This window comes from Crotalus tigris, unplaced genomic scaffold (genome assembly GCF_016545835.1).
Source record: "Crotalus tigris isolate CLP2741 ecotype Arizona unplaced genomic scaffold, ASM1654583v1 scf7180000021368.232200, whole genome shotgun sequence".
NCBI lineage: Eukaryota > Metazoa > Chordata > Lepidosauria > Squamata > Viperidae > Crotalus > Crotalus tigris.
This window is the reverse complement of record NW_024098476.1, coordinates 109254-136481: the sequence shown is the minus strand read 5'-3', so window position 1 is coordinate 136481 and position 27228 is coordinate 109254. Positions and strand designations below refer to the sequence as shown.

Sequence of the window (27228 nt, the reverse complement as noted above, 5' to 3'; positions counted from 1 at the left end):
ATCCTTACCTTTCTCTTCGCACCTCTTCAGCAAATAAAAGTCCGTTTCAGCAGCAGCCATTGGTCAATGGCAAATCTCTCCTGGCTCTCCGCCAAACCCCCTGGGGCTTCTGAGCAAAAGAAAGGGTCCTTTCGTATGACACACATTTAAATTTAGCACTAAGCAAAGTGGGAAGTGGTGGTGGGGGAGGTTGGAGGAAAATATGTAAAATGTCACTGTCTGACAGGCAGAAAATTAGAATTCATTCCCCTGGGAATTAAATGGACTTTTCTGCTTCCAGTCACTAACTGTGACAAGGTTAACATTTCTCAGCTTAATGATAAGGACATTAACTGTGCATGGGAATAAGGAATAAAATTGGGAGGGGCATTTAGTTAAGTGTTCGGTGACAAAGGTGGCAACAGAACCAGGCTAATATCAGTGCAACTAGGACTGGCTCTCACAGAGGAACTCAGCTTAAGATTGAATTTGGAAGACACCAGAACCAAACTACAGGTAGTCCTCAACGTATGACCACAACTGAGCTCAAAATTTCTGTTGCTAGGCGAGACATTCTTACGTGAATTTTGCCCCATTTTATGATCTTTCTTGCCACAGTTGTCAAGTAATATAAAGAACGGTTGCTGGAATTGGGTATGTCTAGCTCAGGGGTCTTCAAACTTGGCTCTTTTATGACTTGTGGACTTCAGCTCCCAGAATTCCTCAGCCAGACATGCTGGCTGAGGAATTCTGGGAGTTGAAGTCCACAAGTCATTAAAAAAGCCAAGTTTGAAGACCCTTGGTCTAGTTTAATGAAAAGAAGGATGAGGGGTGACACCATAGCAATATTCCAATATCTTAGGGGTTGCCACAAAGAAGAGGGAGTCAGGCTATCCTCCAAAGCACGAAGTAATGGGTGGAAACTAATCAAGGAGAGAACCAGCTTAGAAATAAGGAGAATTTTCCTGACAATTAGAACAATTAATCAGTGGAACAGCCTGCCTCCAGAAGTTGTGGGTGCTCCAACACTGGAAGTTTTAAAAAAGAGATTGTCTGAAATGGTATAGGGTTTCCTGCCTGAGCACGGGGTTGGACTAGAAGACCTCCAAGATCCCTTCCAACTCCGTTATTCTGTTATTCTCTTCTGTTATTCTATGAATCACTGCAGTTGTTAAGTGAGTTTTGCCCCATTTTATGACCTTTCTTGTTAAGTGAATCCCTGCCATCGTTAAGTTTGTAGCACGGTTGTTAAGTGAATCTGGCTTCCCCCATTGACTGTGCTCGTCAGAAGGTTGCAAAAAATGAACACTGAAATTGTCATAAATATGAGTCAGTTGCCAAGCCTCTATATTTTAATCACGTGACCATGGGGGTTACTGCAACAGTTGTAAGTGTGAAAAACAGTCATAAGTCACTTTTTTCAATGCTGTTGCAGCTTCTGAATGGTCACTAAGTGAACTGTTGTAAGTTGAGGACTACCTGTACATCGTGCACAAAACAGCTCAATTCCTCCTGCTCAGCCCTTGCCTGATCCTTGCCTATACCCAAGGAGTCTTGCAATGCTCAGATTTGTAGGAGAAGAAGAGCAACTTGTTATCTTTAATTAAATCTCTAGTAGCTAATTTCATCTCCCAACTGCTTGGAAACATTACCTTTCAGACTCAGAACTGGCCTCATCTATCTCCCAATCCCAATATTGTACAACTGGGGGTTGTCTCTATGAAAACGAAAGTGAAAGAAAAACCTGGGGGCTATTTTTGACTTGTCAGAGAAAAGCAGGCATTGCTAGAATTAATCCAGGCTGGTTTTCCCAAATGTTTAATTATTTATCTGCTTCTCCCAGGATAATAAAAAGCAGTAAATCTGCTTTGGTACTGTTGCACTTTGGAAAGCAGAAGGCAAAGAAGTGCCTCAGCTCTGCAACAGCAAAATTATTATTGTCAGCACGTCTCTTTCCAGCCGAAGCTCATTTTACAGATAAGATAAATGAGACCAGGAGGCAAGAAAACCAACTAAGCTCGTGAATGTTTGTTGCAGCAGAACAATCTGAAACAATGTCCGGAGTCTCCATGGAGATTCTCAATCATCCAGGTCATGGTTGTCCCAAAAGTGCTTTTCCAAAAGGCAATTAGACTTTCTTGGGTTTTTTTTCCCCTTGGAAACGTTTCGCTTCTCATCCAAGAGCTTCAGAACTGAAGAAGCTTCTTGAATGAGAAGCGAAAAGTTTTCCAATTTTTGAAAAACCAAGGAAGTCCAAAGGTGGTGTGGGAAGTCAGCCCCCCGGAGAAGGAAATATTAGAAGGGCAGAAAAATATATTTCCTCAAAGGATCTTAAAGAGGCAGAAAAGCATGCCCAGTTTTCTTAATAGTCCCAGGTCTCCCTCCCCCAAGCAGAAACTAGCTCTGTACAAATGCAGATGTAAACCATCCAGCTTGGGAAGACAAAGACTCCTAAAATCTACATACCCCCATCCAAACTCTAAGACAGGACATAATAGGATTAACACAGAGATACCAAAGGGCATACTCAGACTCAGGTCAAAGTTCATGCCACAGGAACAACTCCAAACAAAAGGCTCCAGCGGGTATAAAAACCCACCTCCTACATGTGCTTAGCCCCTTTTTTCTCTCTTTCCTGTCAGAGCCATCTTTCTGTCTGGCTCTCCTCTTCAACAAACTGCAACCTTCTTTCTAAAGCAGTCGCCATGTTGTTTATCCCCGGCTTGGACTGAACCATGATGAACCATTTATTTCAACAGTGAAAAAGCACCTTTGTGACAATGTCCAGAGTCCTTTGTGGTTCACTTGTGGAAGGGAATCTATCACAAGACCACTTTACAAAGACAAAGGCAGAAGCCACTGGTTGATTAAGATCCTGATCACAAAGTACAAAAGGAGGGTGGATTCAATTTCTACCTAAAATGGCACTAAAACATGGCACTGATGTATGAGAGTTTTTTACACCTACAACCATTGCACCATCCACATGGTAACTGGTTCATACTTATGACCGTTGCTGTATCCCAAGGTCGTGCAATCCCCTTTTGCAACCTTCTGACAAGCAAAGTCAATGGGGAAACCAGATTCACTTAACAGCCGTTGTATGAACTCGCCACAGTTGCAGTGATTCACTTAACAACTGTGGAAAGAAAAGTCATAAAATGGAGCAAAACTCAGCAACTTAGCAACCAAAAATGTGGGCTCAATTGTAGTTGTAAGTCGACTACGATTGAAAAAGAAAGACAAAAAGAAAAAGGGAAAAAAATAGATTTGTCCTTAGTCAAATATGGAGCTGCTTTCTTCATTGCTTGGAACAGGAATTTTTCCAGCACAGATCAGCAATGTATTTTTATGTGCACTCCCATCTTGATATTTTTTAACATACCCTAGTATCATTCCCTAGCAGGTGCTAATATGTGATTCAAACATTCAGCTTTAGAGCCCATTAGATTAACTCTCCATATCAAATTATATATTTCTCAATGAAATCCCTGATTCAAATTGAAATCCCTGAATCCATCTAGACCAGGGGTAGGCAACCTTGGCTCTTTTATGCCTCGTAGACTTCAACTCCCAGAATTCCTGAGCCAGCATGGCTCAGCTTGGAAACCTCTCCCTTTTCCCTCAGCATGGCTAGCTCAGGAATTCTGGGAGTTGAAGTCCACGAGTCATAAAAGAGCCAAGGTTGCCTACCCCTGATCTAGACACACCTAAGCAGGTTTTCAAGTTTGTGTTGATTTCAACTGAATTAGTCTCATTCAAACTATTTGATCCAAGTGTCCCAAAGGTGCTTTTTCAAAAGGCAACTAGACTTTGTTTTTCCTTGAAGACTTTTCACTTCTCATCCAAGAAGCTTCTTCAGTTCTGGTTAGAACTGCTTTTTGAAAAAATCACCTTTGGAACAGCCATGACCTGAATGACTGAGAATCTCCATAGAACATTTGATCCAAATAAATGCAACAATTGGATTTGAAAGGAAGTGACCTAAATTGAATTGATGATATGAATGTAATCCACGCTTTGAAATTGAACTGACAATTTGCATCGGGTCAAGGTTGATTCACCTTATTCTGTTTCATACAGTTAACTACAATTCTTGGTGGCAGCATGATCTACGTCCCATATACTTCTCCAATGACTTTTGTAGCTCTGTCTCTCTAGCCTTGTTACCTCATTTGGTTTCACTGTTATAGCCCATATAAATCACTCACCAGATCCTCATTCCAATATAGTCAAATTATTTCAGGATGTTCGCTCTTTTCCAGAGCCTCCTTCTTTCCAACCCAACCTTGTGATTCTGTTTTGTGCCCTCAGCACATTTCAGTCAATTTTGAAATTGCATCTTGCTCAAGGTCGCTGTGCCAGTTCTTTAAATGCTCTCCAGTTCAGTCCATCATCTCAAGCACCTGAATCAACACACATCTGATTTATTTATCCTGTTTATTACTTACAAATTAACTCAATGCAACCTGGAATTCAAACATAAAGTTCCTTCTCTTGCTCTCCCTCCATCCTTCTGAAGTAGACATGAAATGCTAATCAGAAGCTGCGAAAAGAAGCCCCCAAAAGTATAACTAGGCATTACTCGCCTTGGGATGGTCCTACAGAAAATATAAAGGGGCATGAGAGAGAGAACACTGTAGCAAACGGACAAAAGTATACATCTGTAAATGCTATGAGTGGGTCACCAGAACCTAGAAATTATGAGATTTCTCTATTGTGCAAAAAGACCTATCAGTTCACAAGATTTCAGTTATGTAAGGGTACACAATAATGCTTGGGAGGAAAAAACATTGCTGATTTTTGAGGTATCATCTTTCATTTGTCACCATTTTACTACTGCTTCTTCTGTACTTCCTACCTTACCTTACTGGAAAGCTATTTGCAGAAAAGTCTGATTTTTCATCAAAGTTCTGGGATGTACAAAGAATTCTTTTTCTTTCTTTCTTTCTTTCTTTCTTTCTTTCTTTCTTTCTTTCTTTCTGTTTCCCTTTCTTCTTTCTTTCTTTCTTTCTTTCTTTCTTTTTTCCATTTCTTCCACTTTTTACTTTATTTTTGTTTATTAAATTTATATATCACCCCTTTCACTGTAACAGTGATTCATTGTAACGGCGTAGCAAAAAGATCATAAAAACAATTAAAAATTAAGAAAGATTAAATAAAGACTTAAAAAAACCAAGAGGACAAGCAAAATAGATGTGGGGAACCTCTCTCTACTCCGCCAGCCACCCCCAGCATTGAGCGCACCTATCAGAGCCCCAGATCAGCTGGCAGAGCCAGGATTTAAGGCCTTTTCAGAAGGCCAAAAGTGTGGGGCTGATCTCACTTCCAACAGGAAAATATTCCAGAGGGCTGGGGCCACAACTTAAAAGGCTCTTCTCCTAGACTCCATCAGCCAAAATTCTGGATCCAAAGTTGGCCTCTTTTGCTGAAGTGAGTGTGATGGGTCAATCCCATTGGGGCGAGGCGGCTCCTCTTTTTTTCCTTATTTGCTTCCAATACTATCTTCAGAAGGGAACAATAGGATAGCTTTGAGGAGTAATGTGGCTGATCGCTCAAAGAACAGTTGCTGACTTCTCCATGCTGTATTGACTTATTTTTATCCCAAGCATTGAGTAGGAGCTAAGGTAGTCCTAAATTATTCTACAACACAACATGAAAGAACAATAGGCACAGGTTATTTTCCAATGATAACAGTGCTCTATTTTGATGCCATGGAGAGGTTGACTAAGCTTCAATACAATTAAACGTACCCAATATACTTCTGGTGATGTCCTAATGAATCTGGGATCATCGCTGGTATGTCAGGGATCCAGTATGCCTTGATGATGCATCTGGTAATATTGTTAATGCAGCTTTTGTAGGCTGCTTAGAGTACATAGCTCTTGTAGACTGTGTCTTTGGTTGAAATGTATTTATGTATTTATTATCAAATTTGGAAACTGCCCATGTCCCGCACAGGGGGACTCTGAATACAGATGAGGCAAGGGGAAAAGTGGACAATGTCAAAAAATGTCTGAAATATAGACACCTGTTTTATTCACATGTTGCTTTCTTCCACTCACCTTTTTTAGTCTTAGCAAGTTTAGTTTGAATGAAATTATTTAGAGGAAATGAGTAACAGATGAGGAGTGGCTGGAGGTGGAGCACGGATTTGACTTGTCCAGTCCCCCAAAGAATCCAAAGATCTGGTTCACACATCACACTGAACCTAGGTTTAGATACACAGTTCTTGTGTTCTCACCATGTTGAACAAACCACCGAGTGTATGACACAGTTTGGTTTCACACCATCTGCTAAAACAAGCAATAGATTCTGCAAACCATTATCGAAAGGGAGTTCAAAGGCCCTTGCCATAAAATTCGCTCTGATAATTTCAGCAGTAAAACTGAGAAGGGGGGAATAAAATACCTGTCAATCAGTGAGACCGATCCAGGGATGATAATGTGGCATCGGGGTCAAGAACTCATCAGTTGCCTTCCCGACCTTCATTCCCTGCTCCTCCACTTCATAACAACCCACCATGAAGTGTCCACCTATAAAGGGACACTATACAATGTGTCAGTCTCAGGAGGAACCCCCCCTTCAAAAAATCTTGAAGGCAGCTGATTAAACCAATAGCGTCCAACCTTTTGGGCACCAGGGACCGGTTCCATGGACAGAGGTTTTTCCACAGACTGGAGAGGGTGTGGTTTCACATGCTATCCACATCCTGCGGATGGGGCTTTGTTTGTTTGCGTAGCCCATTTTCTAGCGTGTCATGGACCGGGGGTTGAGGACCCCTTGATTAAACAATGCCTGGTCAGGATGTTAATGGTGGCAAAGGTCTGAGGTGGGAGAAGACCATGTTAGGTTTTCTTCCCTGAGTGTGTCTCAGGCTGTTAAGTGACAGAAGTTGCTGTTGTACTGACAAAGCACATAAAGTTCAAACAGTAGATGTACTTCCAGCATTATGGCAGGTCCACACCTCTTGTCCAAATAAAAAAGTCCAACAATAACAATATTCTGAAGATCAATGGCTTCTTAGAAGAACAAGGTGCTGCAATAGAATGAATGCCCAAACTTTTGACAGCTGCTTCTCAGGAGCTTAGGTAATAACAAACATAACACAAAATAACAGCTTAAAAAGAGAATACTACTTCATAAAAAAAACACTTGAGAATTTAGACATAATTTGTGTTGTGACAATAAATGACAGTTACAAGTGTTACAATATAGTTTTAAGATCAGTTTGCACATTTAAAATGGTCATATGCGGGCAGAAAGCAGTAAATATACGTCGTGAGCATGTCCCTAACTTCAGATGTTCATATTAATTCCTTGCTTTTCCTTTTCCCTTCCTTCTTAAATATGTATTTGTCTAAGGTGGGAGCCTGATCTTCTAAAATAAATATTTTGCTATTTTTCAGTGTTGTGTATTTTACTGCAGCAATGATGACATCCTTCAAAATCCACATTTGAAAATAACTTCATTGGGCCCAGCGGCAGTCAGAAAGCTGCATACACCCTTGAATTCTTCAGAGGATGAACAAAAACCAAAGAAAAAGTGACTGCTTTTCAAGGAATGGATTTTTGCACTTGAAGATGTCTTCATGAGACAAAGCAGAAGTATGCTATAGCCATCCAACTATAGCATCTAAGATGCTGAGACAGCCACCTGCAAGGAATTGTCCAAAATATACCCCAATGAGGCGTCCCACTTTTTGGAAAGATAAAATTCAGGACTTCTACTCATTCCTAGATAAAACTATTTTTCTTACTAAATGAAAAACCTCAGTAGAAAAGAAACTAAGCTGTTGTACAAAGCCAAACTGACGATTGTAGAGTCTTTGAAGCCAACTTCTCCTTCTCAACGGCCTACTTTGTTCTCCTCAAACGTGACAAGTGAACGTTCTTCTGAAAGACAGTTCTCTGTGCCATGTCTGAAAGGAGATCCAAATTCTTCACTTTGTTTTAGTTACCTGCCCCCCCCCATCATCAACAGTCTAGACATTAAAAAAAAGTGACTTCCTTTTTCCTCAATCTGTAAAATATTCAATAAGCAATAAATGTTTCGATAATAACTCCGACATCTGTCAAGAACATGTTGCAAACTACCACAATTAGAAAGCAGTATTTTTGGGTGGGTGGATGTGTCTTTTTTTTAAGGAAGAAAACAGGCTGTACAAATCACAGAAGGCATATGGACATTTTTACATTTGGGCTTACAAAATAGTATATATGTTATATGGAGATATACCTGAATATTTTATGAAGTAAGAGACAAGAGCATGGTAGCCAAAGAGGTCTTCCTTATTTCTTGCTTTGCCCTGTGATTACAACCATCATTTGGTAGCTAAAATCCAGAACACAACCTGGATTCATTTGTTCCAGTGCCATTGTCATTTCTTCAGCCAAACTTGGTTCTGCCAAATTTTGAAGGTTTTCCTGCTCTCAAGTGTATATCAAAAAAGTTTATGGATTGATGTCCAGTCTTTGCGCTCCCTCTGGTGGACACTGGTAGAATGACACTCCAATTGTTCAAGCAGGAAGAGATATTCAAAAAAGGAGATTTGTCTTCGGTTAGTGATATAGTTTAAAATTAGGAGTGGAAGGCCCCCTGATTTAGTGGTTAGCTGAAGCCATAAAGAACCAGGGTGAACAATTCAGTAATAATTCAAGACACAATATGGATGGTTTGGAATGTAATAACTTTGTTGAAACATAGCTGGTCTACCAGAGTCTGGGAAGGGGATATTTAAAGATCCTTTATCTGCCTTTTGCTCCCTAGAAGAATAGAGATAGAGTTAATGAATAATAAATATACATGCTTATTCAGTTACAGTTTTGTACCAAAACATTTGAAAAAGTTACCTCTCCATTTCTCTGTACTACAGGTAATCCTTGAGGCTGGAGGCTAAACCAGATCTTAATAACTTTCCTAAAGACAGGCAAAGTGGTCATGTATCTCCCTCGATATTGTTAATATTGGAATGGATAAAAAACTATTTCAAACAAGAGAGTATGAATTTTTACCAGAAAGTAAACTATGAAATGCTTTTGCTCAGGTGGCAAATTTGCAAACAGCTTATTTCACTTCCAACAAAGTCAAGAAAAATTTACAGCATATGCACTCACTCAGAAAAATACACCCCAACTCAAGTTACATAGGTTTAAACAAGAAAAAAGTTAAGCAAATGATTGGTCCATTAGTGGGGGAAAGTGGCAAGAGGTGACAAGCAACAGGGAGAAAGCAGAACTATTTAACTCGGTTTTTGTATCTGTCTTTACACAAAGGGAAAAAACAGTCCAACCTATCAAAAACAGTGCCATAAAAAACAGAATAGAAACACAAGTTAAGATAGGCAAGAAAATGGTAAGTGAGTACCTGTCTAACCTAGACGAGTTCAAATCATCAGGACCAAATGGATTACACCCCAAGATTCTCAAGGAATTGGCAGATGTGATATCAGAACCACTGAACTATATTTTTCAAGGATACTGGAGCACTGGAGACTGGAAAAGAGGACTGGAAAAGAGCTGATGTAGTTCCTATCTTCAAAAAGGAGGGAAAAATGGATCCGGGAAATTACAAACCTATCAGCCTGACCTCAATACCTGGGAAGATTCTGGAAAAGTTAATCAAACAATGAATCAGCGAACACCTAGACGCAAAGTCATTACTAAAAGCCAACATGGGTTTGTCAAAAACATGCCAGACAAATCTTATTGCGTTCTTTCACCAAATGACAAAATTAGTGGACCAGAGGAATGCTGCGGATATAATTTACTTGGACTTCAGTAAGGGATTTGATAAAGTAGATCACAACCTACTACTTGACAAGATAGAAAAATGTGGGTTAGACAGCATCACCACCAGATGGATTCGTAGCTGGCTGACCAGCCGTACTCAGCGTGTGGTCCTCAATGGAACTGCATCTACATGGAGGGAAGCAGGTGGTGCCATGCCCCAGGGCTCTGTTCTAGGCCCAATGCTCCTCAACATCTTCATCAACGATTTGGATGAGGAGATAGATGGGGAACTTATCAAAGTTGCAGACGACACCAAGCTGGCAGGAAAAGCCAACACTCCAGAAGATAGGCTTAAGATACAGGAGGATCTGGACAGACTTGAACATTAGACGCTATCTAACAAAATGTAATTCAATGGCGAAAAAAGTAAGGTTCTACATTTGGGCAAGAAAAACCAAATGTACAGGTATAGTATAGGTGGTATCTTGCTCAATAGTAATAACTGTGAGAGCGATCTCAGAGTCCTAGTGGACAATCACTAAATATGAGCCAGGAGTGTGCTGCAGCTGCCAAAAAAGCCAACACAGTGCTAGGCTGCATTAACAGAGGGATAGAATCAAGATCATGTGAAGTATTAATACCACTTTACAGTGCCTTGGTAAGGCCACACTTGGAATACTGCATCCAGTTTTGGTCACCATGATGTAAAAAAGATGTTGAGACTCTACAAAGAGTACATAGAAGAGCAACAAAGATGATTAGGGGACTGGAGGCTAAAACATACAGTATAAGGAACAGTTGCTGGAATTGGGTATGTCTAGTTTAATGAAGAAAAGGACGAGGGGGGGATATGGTAGCAATTTTCCAATATCTCAGGGGCTGCCAAAGAAGAGGGAGTCAAGCTATTCTCCAAAGTGCCTGAAGGCAGGACAAGAAGCAACAGATGGAAACTAATCAAGGAGAGAAGCAACCTAGAACTAAGGAGAAACTTCCTGACAGTTAGAACAATTAACCAGTGGAACAACCTGCCTCCAGAAGCGGTGAATGCTCCAACACTGGAAGTTTTTAAGAAGAGACTGGACAGCCATTTGTCTGAAATGGTATAGGGTTTCCTGCCTGAGCAGGGAGACTAGATGGCCTCCAAAGTCCCTTCCAACTTTATTATTATTATTACTTGCAGATGGATTGATATTACAAGTCTAACCACTTATTGTGAGTAAAACTATCTGTGGTTTTCCTCACAGGATGAAAATTCATACTCTTAGTAATGAACCCTAGTCCTAGGTCTGGTACCCTGATTTTAAAAACATGAGTTCCTGATGCAGGAAACAGAGCGACAGACATACAGTATGAAACTGAAACATTGGGAAGGAATCCTGTATTCCCACTTGCAAATCCTGACATTTGAAAATCTCCTTTCCAAATTGATTTGCAATTGCAACACAGATTGTTTGTAACAGCCGGGGGGGGGGGGAGAGAACAGTGATGACAAAAAGAGATGAAGATCTATTTTCTCAAGATAATTTTTAATTTAACTAAACATTTAGGGTGGTGTATTAAACGGTCAGACTGTTTTATTGAGTTTTCTTCAATCCAATCACCCTATAATCTAAACAGGAACTAGATCTCTATAGGAATTCCTATAAGGGTTTGAACTTAGTGATCTGAGCACAAACCTGAGTAAGATTGACTCAACACATTATACACAGTTTAATACTGCCAGGTGGATTCTACATATAATACTGGAACTACATCGGGGAGGTAAAAGAGGTAGTATGGTATGGAGGTTAGGGGATTGAACTAGAACTGTAGGAACCTTAGTTCTAGTTCAGTGGTGGCGAACCTATGGCACATGTGCCAGAGGCGACACCCACCATCGCCCCAGCCCTGCCTCCCCCTGTGGTCCCCTCCTCACCAGCAGCCCCCCGGAGAAGAGTCCCCCCCGGGCGTGGCCCATGTGGAGCTGCACAGCCAAGAATATGGCAGCAGGGACAAGACTCCACCGTCACACACAGATGATGCTGCAGGGCTCAGGCGGAGGGCGTGGCCACCATAGTGCTGTGGGGCCACCTGGGCGATCTGCGGTGGGCCGTGGAGGTGGTAGGTGGCCCTGCAGGTGGGCGGGGCAGTTTTTGGGCACTTGGTGTCTAAAAGGTTCGCCATCACTGTTCTAGTTTACCTCAGTCATGGAAGCTCCCTGGATGACTTTGGGCTATTCTACCAGCCTCACCTACCCCATAGGTGGCTGATGGTTGTTGGGATAACCGGACAGAAGCAGCAAGATTTCCCCAAAACACTGTTGCTCAGCCATGAGGAGCACATGCCTGACACTAGTAACCATGGAGGAATTTTAAGACGATCATTGCTATAACTATCTCATTTACAGCTGGGTAGGACCTTTGTAGAGAAATGAAGTTTTGTATTTCATTATAGTTCACGTGGGAAATGTTCTTAATCCTTCCATCAGTTGTGCAATTAAATATCTGCTTTGACTTCCAGTTTCTATTTGATGTTTTGGTGTTGGCTGCTTCTACCTGTTCGTACCATCCACCTGTGCCGGAAGAGCCTCCTTTCGCTCTCTCTCTGTTTCCACAGCCGGGCCAGCTGTACAGCGTTGTGTCCTTCATTGTCCTCGTCACTGGCCCTGGCTCCATATTCAAGGAGGGTACTGATACATTCAACCTGGCCCGAAGTGACAGCAACGTGGAGGGCTGTCCTACCCAGTGGGGTTTTAAGTTTTACATCAGCACCTGGAAAGCAATAAAAGGCATATCTGGGATTCAATAAGACTAGGTTTAACGTTTGTTTCATATAAAATGCAGTCAGAGACAGAGTCTCCTCTGGGGACACATTTCTTATGCCCCATCGCTGGAGGCTTTTAACAGCCTGGAGAGCCACTTGTCTGAAATGGTATAGGATCTCCTGCTTGAGCCAGACTAGAAGACCTCCAAGGTGCCTTCTAACTGTTATTTTATGCTCTGTGTTCTACATTGGGGAAACAAAACAACCACTTCATAACATAGGAGAGCAAACCCATCAGGACAAGATTCAGCAGTCCATCTGCATTTAGAAGACAGAGGCCACTCTTTCAAAGACAGCAAAGTCCACATTTTGGACAGAGAGGACTGCTGGTTTGAAAGAGGGATCAAAGAGGCCATCTATGACAAAACTGAACAGCCCTCTCTCAACAGAGGGGGAGGGATACGACATAATCTATCTCCAGTCTGCAACACAATCCTTTCAACAGTTCCAAGAAGGCTCCACACCCATTTGCATCTCCATGTGGCCTCAACAACTCTCTAAAAGAATGCAAACGACCAGCAATCTACAAGGAGTATAAATCTTTCCATTTCCCCCACCATCCAGTCAAAGCTGAAGAAGCTTCTTGGATGAGAAGTGAAACATCTTCAAAGAAAAACAAGAAAGTCCAGTTCCCTCGTGAAAAAGCCTCTTTGGGATCTACCCTGAGTTGTTCTTTCCTCTTAAGCAGAGGTTTAAGTGGCCCATTTCATCATTCCCACAAAATGGGTTTAGCTACATCAGCCTGATCCTTATCGCTCTTGCGCATAGTCTGATGCCACGCCCAAGATGTTGGAAGTTGGGCAGTTCTGGGCTTATGGGAGAGAGGCTGGATCAGCTACAGGCAGAACTGATTTGCCATATGACCAGCAGATTTAAATTTGAGAAAGGCAAGATCCAAAGCTTTTTTGGACACAGAAATTTTTGAAGATGCCAGTCTTGGAAGCCCCAAGCTTGACAACAGAAATCAATAATAAGAAAAAAATAGGCATTCTTCCTTCCGCCCAGTTTTAAATACAAGTGACCGCTCTAGGCTTAAACTGTCTTAAGCCAACTTGAACTTAGCAGAAGTACTACATTACAGGTACTCCTCAATTTACAATCACAATTATGCCCCAAATTTCCATTATTAAGCAAGACAGTTGTTTAGTGAGTTTTGCCTTAATTTTACAACTTTTCTTGCCGCAGTATGTTAGAATCTGGCTTCCCCATTGATTTTGCTTGTCAGAAGGTTGCAAAAGGTAATCATATGACCCTGGGACACCACAATCATCATAAATATGAGCCAGTAAGCTATTTTGATCACACGGCCATGGGGATGCTGCAACAGTCGTAAGTGTGAAAAATGGTCATACGTTTCTTTTTTCATTGCTGTTGTAACTTTGGTCACTAAATAAATGATTGTAATTTGAGGACTACCTGTGTGGAAAAAATCAGCATAGACTATTACTGGAATCCTTTCAGAACTTAGTACATTACCATGTTGGAGCAGAAATTCCATGGCCCTCGTGTGGCCTCTGTGAGCAGTCATAAATAAAGCCACAAATGCTCGATGCGCTAACCAGTCATTCCTTGTTTCTTCCGTCATCAGCTTCGAATTTGCAGTGCTGAAGGAGGAGGTCTGTGTAACTCCTACGGTTTGCAACTGGCAACAAAGACGCAAATGTTAATGGCTCAGTATTGAGAAGCTGGCAAAGGAAACACAATACATGTTGTACGGCGGTTCTCGACTTACAACCCTTCATTTAATGACTGTTCAAAGTTATGCCGCTCTCAGAAAAAAATGATTTACAGTCTTTACTCACAACTACCCCCCATAGTGAAGTGATCACAATTTGGGAGAGTGGTCTCCCGTTTGTGATCAGTTGCAGCCTCCTGTGGTCACATGCTTGTGATTTGTAACTTTTCTTGCTGATTTTCCGGCAAAGAAATGCCCATTGGGGAAGCTGGATTTGCTTAACAATCCTGTGATTTGTTTAATGACCAGAAAAAAATAGCAATTCTAGTCCAGGGCTACTTATAAATGAGTTCCATGTTATTTTCTCTGTCCATTTGCTGTTGTGAGGTTTTTCTGTGATCTTCTATTTAACTACAGGTAGTCCTCGACTTATGGCCACAATTGAGCCCAAAATTTATGTTGCTAAGCAAGATGGTTAAGTGAACTTTCCCCATTTTATGATCTTTCTTTAGGAGATAACCAGGCTGAGCCCAATGGAGGGGTCAAATGCATCATCAGTCATGAGTCCCTGCATGCCCATAAGAGATTTTAATCCAGCCCACCTTGAATTCCTTCTACTCTTATCTACCACTAAATTCCCTTGACTGTTAACAGCTTATATTCTTGTAGAGAGCTTAAGCTTGCAATAAATCTTTATATTCAGTTGAACTGCCTGGATCACCTGATTTCCTTGGCACTTGGCACAGTTCTTAAGTGAATCACTGCAGTTGTTAAGTTAGTAACATGGTTGTTAAGTGAATCTGGCTCTCCCATTGTCTTTGCTTGTCAGATGGTTATGAAAGGTGATCACAATGAACCCTGGACATTGCGTCAGTCATAAATATGAGTCAGTTGCCAAGCGTCTGAATTTTGATCATGTGACCATGGGGGAATGCTGCAATGGTCATAAGTGTAAAAAACGGTCATAGGTCACTTTTTTCATTGCCATTATAACTTTGGACAGTCACTGAATGGACTGTTGCAAGTCAAGGACTACCTGTACTCACCGTATCTAATCCTGATTTATTTTCTGAGGTAATCAAAATCTTCAGATAATTTTACTTTGTTTTTGTGCCTTTTGTTTCTATTTGTAGGGGTCTCAAAATCTTGAAGTAGCCAGGGGTGTCTAAATCTCTAAGAGGGACTGGCTGGCTAAGATTCCTTTTAACACCTCAGTTTTGAATTTTGATATGTTTAAACTGAGTCTATTAGGTAGGTGTGAGCGTTCAGAATGACAATTTATCAAGATTTCTGAATGCAAATTACTGGGCTATTGTTTACTTCTTGACTGTTTGTCTGATGTTAATCGTGGTGCTAATCTATGTTCATCTTAGTATTGATTGCTGGTGGCGAGGTGTTTTGGTCTTTTTGTTCTTTTTTGCCTTGTCTCTTTTGAATGGCATGTAGATGTTGCTTATGTCTATGTGTTTGCTGATGGCCAATTTGTCAGTGTGCTAGGCTTCCAGTAATGATCTGTTTTTTGTTTTGTACTATGTCCAAATTACCATTAAAACATTCCTTGACTCAAAGGAAGCCCTTCAAAAAAAAAAAAAACACACATTGTAGTTTCTATAGAACAGTATCAGGTGATTGTAAAGCTTTCAAACTAACCCTCTTGATCTTTCCACTTGCAGCTGCAGCCACCAATTGTCCCCAAGAATCTTCTGGCCAAACTCTCATAGTGAGAGTTGCTCCAGGGACGATTTCATGTTTCCTCAAAGTAGACTCATCATCAAGATCTGCTGTAGAAGCAAACTGAAAACAGTAGGCTTGGAGAAAGAGGATATTCTGGATAGAAAGAAGACCATGAGATCTTTTCTTGGATATTTGCAAGATCAGTCTGATTTCAAAACCAATTATTTTTAACCTTGGAATTCTTGAGGAGGTCTGACTCAACAGTGCCCCTTGCCTGAAGAAGTAATATTCTGCAAGGTGTTAATGCTTGCATAAAGTATCAACCAGTTGCATCAAATTCAGCCAAAACCAGAATTTTCAAGTACAGAGATTCAGAACTGATTTCCTGTCATTTGTGTGATTAAAAAAAACTAAAAGAGTCTCTGTGGATTTTACTCCACTAGTTGTTACTAATTCTAGGAGGTGGTGCTCATCTCCGTTTCAAGCTAGCACTGTCCAAAGATATTTCCGCAGTCATGTGGCCAGCATGATGTCAGGGAGTGTTACCTTCCGACCAAAGTGGTCCTATTTATCTACTTGCATTTGCATGCTTTCGAATTGCTAGGTTGGCAGGAGTTGGAGCAAGGACAGGAGCTTCTCCGTGATGGTGGCGCAGCAGTTAGAGTGCAGTACTGCAGGCCACTTTAGCTGACTGTGTTCAGCAGGTCAGCGGTTCAAATCTCACCGGCTCAAGGTTGACTCAGCCTTCCATCCTTCCGGGGTAGGTAAAATGAGGACCCAGATTGTTGGGGGCAATGTAAATATATATATATATATATATATATATATATATATATATATATTATATATATATATATATATATATATATATATATAGGTCTTTGGTTGTTCGGGTTTTCTCCCGCGTAAAATTGGAAGTGTCTTGGCAACGTTTCGACGAAGTCACATTCGTCATCTTCAGGCTGGTGTTTTAGCTTCTTGCTTTGAGCAGCAATGTGTGGTCTTAGCTGTTTCTTCCTTTTAACTGCCAGTGGGGGTATGAACTGATTGGGTGGGAGCTTGGCTGTGTTCTGATTGGGTGGAGGTGTGTTCTGAATGGTTAGGGGCTTGGCTGTGCTCTGATTGGCTGGGGGAGTGTTCTGTTTGGTTGTGCTCAGGTTAGTCTGAGTTGCAGAGGGGTTTAAGATTTTGGGGTTAGGGAGTCGTTTGTCAATAAGGGCAGGTTTCCAAATGGCTGGTAGGCGGGAGGTATCATCTCGCTTGTTCATGCTGTGTGGGCGTTTTTCTATCTCGATGGCTTCTCTGATTATTCTGTTATTAAAATGTTCACTTTTGGCAATGGTTCTGGTATTTTTAAAGTCAATTTCATGTCCTGTGGCTTTAAGGTGTTGGACCAGGGAAGATGTTGGTTCCTCTTTTTTGACTGAGTTCTTATGTTCTTCAATGCGTGCACTTATTCTTCTGTTGGTTTGTCCGATGTATGTGGTGGGACAAGTGGTGCATGGGATTTCGTATACTCCTTGATTTTCTAATTCAATTTTATCTTTGGGGTTTCTAAGGATGGTGGATATTTTTCTGTTTGTGCAGAATGCTGTTTTGATGTTGTGTTTATGGAGGATCTTACTGATTCTGTCTGTGGTGCCTTTTATGTATGGGAGGAGGGCTTTGCCGTTTTCTTGTTCTTTGTCTTGGATTTTGGTGGGGGTTTCTTTTTGGATTAGGTTTGTAATCTTATTTCTATGGAATCCATTGGATGTTAGTACATTGGTGAGAGTGTGTAGTTCGGGTTTTAGGTGTTGTTCGTCAGCTAAGCGTTTTGTTCTGGAGATGAGTGTCTTGGCTACAGAGTTGATCTGTGCTGGGTGGTGGTGTGAGAGAGCGTGCAGATAGCGGTTTGTGTGTGTTTTCTTCTGGTAGATGGTGTGTCCTAGGGAGCCATTGGATTTCTTGTAGACTAAGACATCCAGGAAGGGAAGTTGGTTGTTAGCTTCTGTTTCCATGGTGAACTGTATTTTGGGGTGTAGGCTGTTGAGGTGTGTGAGGAAGTTGTCCAGTTTTTCTTTCCCATGTGGCCAGATTATGAAGGTGTCGTCTACGTATCTGAGCCAGAGTTTGGGTTTGTGATCCGATTTTTCTAGAGCTTGGGTTTCAAAGTGTTCCATGTAGAGGTTGGCAATGACAGGTGAGAGGGGTGATCCCATGGGTGCTCCTTCTGTTTGTTTGTATTTTTGTCCGTTATAGATGAAGTATGTGTTGGATAGGCAGTGGTTGGTCAGATCTAAGATGTGTTTGGGGGGGTTATATTTGTTTTGAATAGCTGTCAAGGCTTCTTTGATAGGCACTTGGGTGAAGAGGGATATGACATCGAAGCTCACTAGTAGGTCGCTGGGCTGTAAGCTTTGTTTCTTTATGATCTCTATAAACTGGAATGAGTTTTTTACGTGTGAGGTGATGGATTCTGCATAGGGCTGTAGTTGTTTGGCGAGAAATTTGGCTAGGTTTTGTAGAGGTGAGCCTATGGAGCTGACTATAGGTCTGAGTGGGGTTCCTTCTTTGTGTATCTTGGGGAGACCATAGAGTTTAGGGCATCTGGATGATTTCTCTCTGGGAATGATTCTTTGCTGGATCTCTTCGCTAATGGGGGAGGCTTTTATCTTGGTTCTGGTGGTTTTTTCCAGGTAGGTGGTGGGATCTGTATTTAGGGGTTTGTATGTGGAGTCTTGGAGTAGGTTGGTTAATTTGGTTTGGTAGTCAGATGTGTTCATAACCACCGTGGCGTTGCCCTTGTCTGCTGGTAGGATTATTATGCTGGTGTCTTCTTTCAGGTTACGTAGTGCTGTCTGTTCCTCTTTGGGTAAGTTGCTTTTGGGTGGCTTGCTGGTGCAGAGGATGTTGGTGATTTTGAGTCTGATTTTGTTAGCGTCATCGGGGTTGATTTTGGTCAGGCTGGTTTCAACTCCACATATAATGGTTTCAGTGGGGATGTGTTTGGGAGCGACTGCAAAGTTGAATCCTTTGGAAAGGACATTGGTTTCGGCTTTGGTGAGGATCCTATCTGAGATGTTATGCACTGTTTGTTTCATGTGTGGCTGTGAGGGAGGAGGGGTTTGTTTCTGGCGTTCTTGTAGTCTTCGGAGTTTGTTGGTGTGTGTATCTGTCTTGAGGGTGGTCTGTGTTTCGGCTCTCCAGACGGCGAGTTGTTTGGATTTGTCCCAAAGTGCGGGGTGGATCTTGTTGCTGAGTTTGAGGTGGAGTGTGAGGAGATCTTTGTTAATTCGGTCTAGGAATTAGACCGAAGAGATCCAGCAAAGAATCATTCCCAGAGAGAAATCATCCAGATGCCCTAAACTCTATGGTCTCCCCAAGATACACAAAGAAGGAACCCCACTCAGACCTATAGTCAGCTCCATAGGCTCACCTCTACAAAACCTAGCCAAATTTCTCGCCAAACAACTACAGCCCTATGCAGAATCCATCACCTCACACGTAAAAAACTCATTCCAGTTTATAGAGATCATAAAGAAACAAAACTTACAGCCCAGCGACCTACTAGTGAGCTTCGATGTCATATCCCTCTTCACCCAAGTGCCTATCAAAGAAGCCTTGACAGCTATTCAAAACAAATATAACCCCCCCAAACACATCTTAGATCTGACCAACCACTGCCTATCCAACACATACTTCATCTATAATGGACAAAAATACAAACAAACAGAAGGAGCACCCATGGGATCACCCCTCTCACCTGTCATTGCCAACCTCTACATGGAACACTTTGAAACCCAAGCTCTAGAAAAATCGGATCACAAACCCAAACTCTGGCTCAGATATGTAGACGACACCTTCATAATCTGGCCACATGGGAAAGAAAAACTGGACAACTTCCTCACACACCTCAACAGCCTACACCCCAAAATACAGTTCACCATGGAAACAGAAGCTAACAACCAACTTCCCTTCCTGGATGTCTTAGTCTACAAGAAATCCAATGGCTCCCTAGGACACACCATCTACCAGAAGAAAACACACACAAACCGCTATCTGCACGCTCTCTCACACCACCACCCAGCACAGATCAACTCTGTAGCCAAGACACTCATCTCCAGAACAAAACGCTTAGCTGACGAACAACACCTAAAACCCGAACTACACACTCTCACCAATGTACTAACATCCAATGGATTCCATAGAAATAAGATTACAAACCTAATCCAAAAAGAAACCCCCACTAAAATCCAAGACAAAGAACAAGAAAACGGCAAAGCCCTCCTCCCATACATAAAAGGCACCACAGACAGAATCAGTAAGATCCTCCATAAACACAACATCAAAACAGCATTCTGCACAAACAGAAAAATATCCACCATCCTTAGAAACCCCAAAGATAAAATTGAATTAGAAAATCAAGGAGTATACGAAATCCCATGCACCACTTGTCCCACCACATACATCGGACAAACCAACAGAAGAATAAGTGCACGCATTGAAGAACATAAGAACTCAGTCAAAAAAGAGGAACCAACATCTTCCCTGGTCCAACACCTTAAAGCCACAGGACATGAAATTGACTTTAAAAATACCAGAACCATTGCCAAAAGTGAACATTTTAATAACAGAATAATCAGAGAAGCCATCGAGATAGAAAAACGCCCACACAGCATGAACAAGCGAGATGATACCTCCCGCCTACCAGCCATTTGGAAACCTGCCCTTATTGACAAACGACTCCCTAACCCCAAAATCTTAAACCCCTCTGCAACTCAGACTAACCTGAGCACAACCAAACAGAACACTCCCCCAGCCAATCAGAGCACAGCCAAGCCCCTAACCATTCAGAACACACCTCCACCCAATCAGAACACAGCCAAGCTCCCATCCAATCAGTTCATACCCTCACTGGCAGTTAAAAGGAAGAAACAGCTAAAACCACACATTGCTGCTCAAAGCAAGAAGCTAAAAACACCAGCCTGAAGATGACGAATGTGACTTCGTCGAAACGTTGCCAAGACACTTCCAATTTTACGCGGGAGAAAACCCGAACAACCAAAGACCTATATACAAATACCCGCGAAAACCTCAGAAAACATATATATATATATATATACACATACATACATACATTGCTTACTGGTGTACACTGCTTAGAGAGTGCTTGCACTTAAAGCGGTATATAAGTCTCATAAATAAATAAATAAATGTGGTGCTCAGGTCTTGAACCTGGACGGCCAGCTTTCCAGCTAATGAGCCTAGCGTCTTAACTACTGAGCTACTGCACCACCCTCTCACTTACGTGGAGTGTGGCTAAGACGGGGGGGGGTTCAAACTGCCAGCCTACGGACCGGACGCATCACGTGGAAGCCGCACCCACCCCATTGCCAACAATGGCAAAACCAGCCTGATATGTTGCGCGACGTCACATGACGTTGCAAGTTTGACGTGCCTGGGCTAGCACAATGTTCAGTTCCAAATCTGGACTTCCATGTCAGTTTCAGAGGATTCAGAATCCAGCAAAGCAAATGACCAGGAAACAAAGAACTAGATGCATAATCAGTAAACTTGAGAAGTGTTTAGGAGGAAGGCGGTTTTGTAATAGAGCCTAGCTCCATAAACAAAGAACGTCCTAGCCCAAAAGTCAGGATAAACAGAAAGTGGTGAGGTGGTCAGAATAGTCATGTCTGTCCCTCTCCCCATCTGACAGTAATTCATTTAGCTTTATAGATAAATAAAATTGAAAGTAATGGAATTGACAGGAAATTACAACCTATCAAAGGAGAGGTAAAGAGTGTTAACAAATAACGACAACTGGCTTGCTTGCCAGAAGTCATGTTTATGCTCTTAGTACAAGTCCTGAATTTTAGAAAATAGTTAATCTTAAGCACCTGAAAGAAATTAATAAAAGCAGAAGCCAGCTGTCAGGGTAGTGTTTTTCCATGTATTAGGCCAGGGGAAACAGAAAATCTTAAAGAGGACACTGTTCTAAAGTAAGAGCAATTCTTCAAATATTATTTTACAGAGGAGATATCTTGATGAAGCCGGGGAGCTTAATTTTACCTTTACACAGCTGGGTTTGCAATAGGCAAACAGACTGTAGACAAATTGCTAATCTGGTGGAAAAGTTGTAGGCATTATGCATTCCCAAGGTGGCCTGTACACAATGCTGGAAGAAGCTCTGATGTTCATCCAAACTGTGAGGTTCAGAAATCAGGATTATGTAGAAAACTGAGCACTGGGCAAGCCAAGGAAACATAGTTTGAAATATTGCCTTGCCACACAGAGCAGGGGTTCCCAACCCCCGGTCCGTAGACCAATACCGGGCCGCAGCATGCCAGCAACTGGTCCGCACAAACAAGTAAAGCCCCATCTGTGGGATGCAGACAGCACACAAAAACACGCACCCTCTAGTCCATGGAAAAACCTCTCTCCGTGGAACCGAACCCTGGAGCCCAAAAGGTTGGGGACCTCTGACATAGAGGACAAGTTGGCCAAGCAGATTTGAGGAAATACAGTGCATAAATAGGAAAGTGATTTAGGGAGCATTCATTAAACATTACGTGGAGGGATCAGGACAAACCTGTATAAAAGGGTTTAGACGCCACTTGAAACAGAAACATTCTGCTGTTTAACATCAAGAAAAGATGGGAGCATTTATTGTAGAATCATAAGAGGATGTGGTCAGGAAGTTATCCTTAGACAAGAATGCCCACCTATTGTCTTCCAAGAGTGGCTGAATAATTCATGTTGACTGCAGCTTTAGTAGCTTTAGCAAATTCTGCAGTCATACTTTGCCCATAGGAGACCTTAGATCAGGAGTCTTCAAACTTGGCCCTTTGATGACTTGTGGACTCCCAGAATTCCTCAGCCAGTCATAAAAGGGGCAAATTTGAAGACCCCTGCCTTAGATTATGTGAATAAATACGTTCTGAAACACAATAGGTAAAACAATAGGTCACAACATTGTTGAATCCACCAAGGTATACAATTTATATTATAAAAATTGTATGCTTATACAATTGTGTATAAAGTGTATGCTTATTTTTCTAAGGACATTTTAACACGTCACTTTTGATCAAGAATAAACAACAGAATAAAAAGAATGTTGAAAAGGAAATTAAAATGACAGTAACAGAAACTTCATCAGAATTCAAAACAAAGGTAAATCAAGACTAATATAGTGGATGAGCAATTTCAGTCAAAGCATTACAAAAGAAAAAAAAAAGCTTCCATCAGAAAATTGAAGTCTTATCCAAATAAGAAAAAGTGTACCGTATATGCCGGCGTATTAGGTGACCCGGCGTATAAGACGACCCCCGTCTTTATAGCCGGGCCGCATTCCTAGAACGTTGTCTTATACGCCGGAAACTACCAGTATTTCCGGCGTATAAGATGACTCGGCGTATAAGACGACCCCCGTCTTTGGCGCCGATTTCAGCGCTCGCGGAAGTCGTCTTATACGCCGGCATTTACGGTACTTATTCTTACTGAAAAATGCCCAAGGATTTAAGAAGTAAGGACTTAAGGCTGACAATAAAACATTGCTTTGAAATAGACCAGTGGTTCTCAACCTGTGGGTTGGGACCCCATTTGGGGTCGAAGGACCATTTCATGGGGGTCGCCAAACAATGCAGTCCGCCATTTTTTCCTCTTTTCCTTAGCTGTGCTACTCCCTTTTATTCTATTGGCTTTTGAAAGCCAATAGAATAGACTCTCTTGAATAGAGTCTAATTCTATTAGCTTTCAAAAGCCAATAGGAATTGTCCAGGCTGTCTCTGCCCCGCTGAGCCCGCCAAAAGTTCCATTCTGCAAACGATGCTGCACCAGTTTAGTAGTCCTCGACTTACGACCAGTTGAGTAGTCCTCGACTTACGACCGGTTGGGGGTCGCGGCATTAAAAAGGTTGAGAACCACTGAAATAGACTAAACCCAGGGAGTGCAATTAGACACAAAACAGTATAAGAAACTACATGAGAAGGGTAAAGGAAATTTGCCTTTGCCTTTTAAACAAGTTGTAGCACATTTTAAAATAAGTATTGTTTCATCTGTGCAGGGTTTTTTTCCGTCCACTACTTGTAGTCCACCCAAAAGATAGTTGGGAGCCCCTGGACACTAAAAAAGTTATGAGCACCGCTGATAAGAGAATGAATACATTCTCCCTTGAAGCTTCTCACCCTTGAACATGTTTTTATTTTGCATTCAAAAATACTATTTGATGAAATAGACAATCTTAGAGAAGTTGGTTACATTTTGGAGTAGGACCTGATTGAAAACAAGACTGATCCGATTGGTTTTGGGATGTTTAGGTATTTTAATGCAAAGGACACTTTAAAAAAAATATGGCACTACTTGTTTTGCATTATTTTATCCACATTTCTCATGCTAGTGCATATTGAAATGGCAATCCTATAAGATGGACTGGACTCAAAGAGAGTAACTGGCCTTAGTTTACTCAATGAAATACGTTATCAAGCCTTGTACTGCTAGTTTTTAGTCTTTAGACCCCCTGGGTAGGTCTAAAATAGTACATGCCAATATTGTTTTAAAAATACAATTACTGTAGTATGAGCTGCAGAGTCCTTGGTGCTCTCTGAGCTTGGTTGTTTGCCTGCAAACATTTCATTACCCAACTAGGTAATGAGCTGCCTTGAATGATTAACTCGAAGATACACATTTCTGTCTAAATAAAATGACCTGACTGACTTGACACTGAAGCTACATTTCATTAGCACAGAACTTGGACTACCTATGTACAAGTTTTTTTTTTAAGCATACCCAAGCCTGTGCTGTAATATAGCTACATATTATATTTTTATCATTTATGCTGGATACCTTTTTGACTAATAACCCTTGAAACCATCCATATTCAGAAAAAAAATTCCTAGCTAGCTCAGTCAGTAAGACATTACATGGAGGACTATGACATTGTGTTAAGTGGAAAAGAGGGTTCACCTTCATCCAGGTACTGAATTCGCTGGAAATTCACTGGGATCCCAACAAAAAGCTCGAGTCGACCCTTCAGTTTACCGATACTTAAGTCGCGATGACATTCAGGTAACGAAAATAATTCTTCAGTTTCAACTATTTGTAACTTGATATTGAAAAGCCGTGACTGTGGAGATGAAAGCTCTCCTAAACGCAACTGCCGGTGCCATAATGTACGTGAACTTGTTCCTGTTCTGGTTTGGGGATTTGTGCCAAGTGGCTTTCTTTTGCTTTGCATTCTATGAACAAGATTGTGTATTAGATTCTTTCCAGCTGAACTCCCAAGACCAATGATGTCATGACAGAAGAACAATGCCTGCCGGCCAAGTCACTGGGACCTAGCCAATGTGATGTCATGAGGCAGCTAGGAGACCCATCTGGAAACTGCCAGCTAAGGGATAAAAAATTCTTACAGCAAGCATGGGTAAAGCAAAGATACGATTCAAAACCCCAATAGGCTGATAGAGTCCCCAAAGAATCAAGTTCAAGTCAGCTTTCCTCACTAATGCAGCACCCTGTAGTAATTAGCCAGCTTGGTCTAGTGCAGGGGTAGGCAACCTTGGCTCTTTTATGACTCGTGGACTTCAACTCCCAGAATTCCTGAGCCAGCCATGCTGGGAGTTGAAGTCCACGAGTCATAAAAGAGCCAAGGTTGCCTACCCCTGATAGTGATTAAGAGATAAGGTCTAGTCCCATCTTAGCTGTGAAAGCCAGCTGGGTGATCTTGGGTCAGTCCCTCTTTGTCAGCCCAACCCACCTCACAGGATTATTGTTGTAGGGAAAATAGGAGGAGGAAAGAGCATTAGATACGTTCACCATGTTGAGCTGTTTATTAAATAGTAATAAATGTGGGGAAAAAAATAAATAAATGAAATGCTGATTAATGCTGCGTTGTTTACCAAATGATGTTCAAAAAGAATATGCAGTAATAGAGTCAACAAATAGTTTGATAAAACAGTGGTGGGATTTATTGATATAAATAAGCATAGAAAGTTACATAGATTCTTACAAAATCAGTGGCACATTCAGACTTTATCCAACTATTTGGATTCTAACTGCCATTCTTTACAGGTTTAACTACTACAGCAGAATTGCAGCTAAGAGTTGTAACCATGTTGCAACAGATAATACCAGGTTTGATTTCAAAATGAAATCCATGCAGCTTCTGTAAGAAGAGGTGATTATTTATCAGCTTCAACTCATTGTGAGGTTTAATTACATTTATGTTATTTGAAAAAGAGCATGTGACTATCCTCCTTGAGTGCCCATTGGTGTTTTTTTTTTAACCTACAGAATAACCTGTAAGGTTCCATCACCCTATCATGCAGTTTTATTATAGGTAAACAGTTTTAAGACTAACGTACTGCACAGATCTCAGTGCTAATTTATAAGTAGATTTAACAGCCATTGTGAAATGAATGGTGATGGTGCAGTTCTTTGTAACTTAAACCCAAAGCTAATAAACTGAATGCAAAAATATATCGGGAACCAAAGCAAGTTGAACTGTCCAGAATTTTCCTTCCCCTACTGCATACAACTATGGAATAGAGTTTGAAAACATTCTACAAAATTTTTAACCAAAAGAAAATTGTTTAATTTTTTTTATTAAAAAAACCCCCCTCAGATCTAAGAAAAGGTGTTAATGAAAAGTTTGATTTGTCATTTCACTAAAAAATTTCAGCTATTTAGTCATGCATAAATAATGCTATTTAAACAGTATTTTCATGAAAACATCAACTTCCTCCACACAGGTTTTTCATATTTAGTTGGATAGTGTAGGAAATAATTCTAATCTAAAATTAACATGGCCATCAAACAACCGTTTTAATGTCTAAACAGCAGGCTATGTACAGTTCTTTTCAAACATTTCTACATGCATTCAAAAATTTGGTGATGAAAAAAATGAACTTTTTACAGAAGCAAAAATTGAACAATTTTAGAAAAATCTTAACTATTAAAATATTTGTAGGATACTAGCATTAGAAAAAGTGAAACTACAAAAGAACTGTCACTGCAGAGTAACTGCAGACGTAAAAAAATCATTTGCATTGAAGAGGCATTTTGTTTAAAACTTACTCAAACACTTAAATATAGAATCAGCTTGCAGAATTTAGTTTACACATTTTTATGCTGAAATACCAAAGACATATTTTTAGATGTTCAAAAAACATTTTAGAAACTTGCAAAGTAAATAAGATTATAAAATCTAAAAACTGTTTTGCAACCTGGAACACAATCTCTCATAGCATTGTGTCCAAAATGTATTAAACAAGTCTAATAAATTAAATCATTTTTTTTTTTAAAAAAAAGACACAAACGGACAATTCACAGGACAACTACTTATTACAACAAGGACATTTTAAGATATTAGCTAAATAACCCGGCTTGCA

The 27228-nt window shown here is 41.0% G+C and overlaps 2 protein-coding genes across 7 annotated transcripts in view; one reads left to right on the top strand and one right to left on the bottom strand.

Moving 5' to 3' along the window:
* Positions 1–15945, top strand: part of CUNH20orf85 (chromosome unknown C20orf85 homolog) — a 54271-nt gene extending 38326 nt beyond the window's left edge. For 2 of the 3 annotated variants that reach the window (XM_039318472.1, XM_039318471.1), the window contains one exon: positions 7389–8100. In XM_039318472.1, the coding sequence (XP_039174406.1) occupies positions 7389–7529 (141 nt within the window). In that variant the 3' untranslated portion in view covers positions 7530–8100. Of the gene's footprint in view, positions 1–7388; positions 8101–15861 lie in introns of those variants that run through there. The other variant, XM_039318474.1, reaches the window with a different exon arrangement.
* Positions 8111–25299, bottom strand: ANKRD60 (ankyrin repeat domain 60). Of its 4 annotated transcripts, none has more exons than XM_039318465.1 (5): positions 24806–25299; positions 15839–15969; positions 13990–14155; positions 12246–12461; positions 8111–8745 (listed from the first exon to the last, which is right to left on the bottom strand). In XM_039318465.1, exons 1-5 carry the CDS (start codon positions 25074–25076, stop codon positions 8717–8719), a joined length of 813 nt encoding a protein of 270 aa, XP_039174399.1. In that variant the 5' UTR covers positions 25077–25299; the 3' UTR covers positions 8111–8716. The 4 variants fall into 4 exon arrangements, with proteins under 4 accessions (XP_039174399.1, XP_039174400.1, XP_039174402.1 ...); XM_039318466.1 differs by having other exon boundaries at positions 15839–15966; XM_039318468.1 differs by having other exon boundaries at positions 15839–15982; positions 24806–24940.
* Positions 25300–27228: the final 1929 nt, after the last annotated feature.

Coding starts and splice junctions, on each gene's coding strand:
- ANKRD60 (XM_039318465.1), bottom strand. CDS start 25,076: ATGCAAAGCAAAAGAAAGCCACTTGGCACAAATCCCCAAACCAGAACA. Junction 15,970..24,805: donor AATTCAGTACCTGGATGAAG/GTGAACCCTCTT, acceptor TTGCTTCTACAG/CAGATCTTGATGATGAGTCT. Junction 14,156..15,838: donor CAAGTGGAAAGATCAAGAGG/GTTAGTTTGAAA, acceptor CTTTGTTGCCAG/TTGCAAACCGTAGGAGTTAC.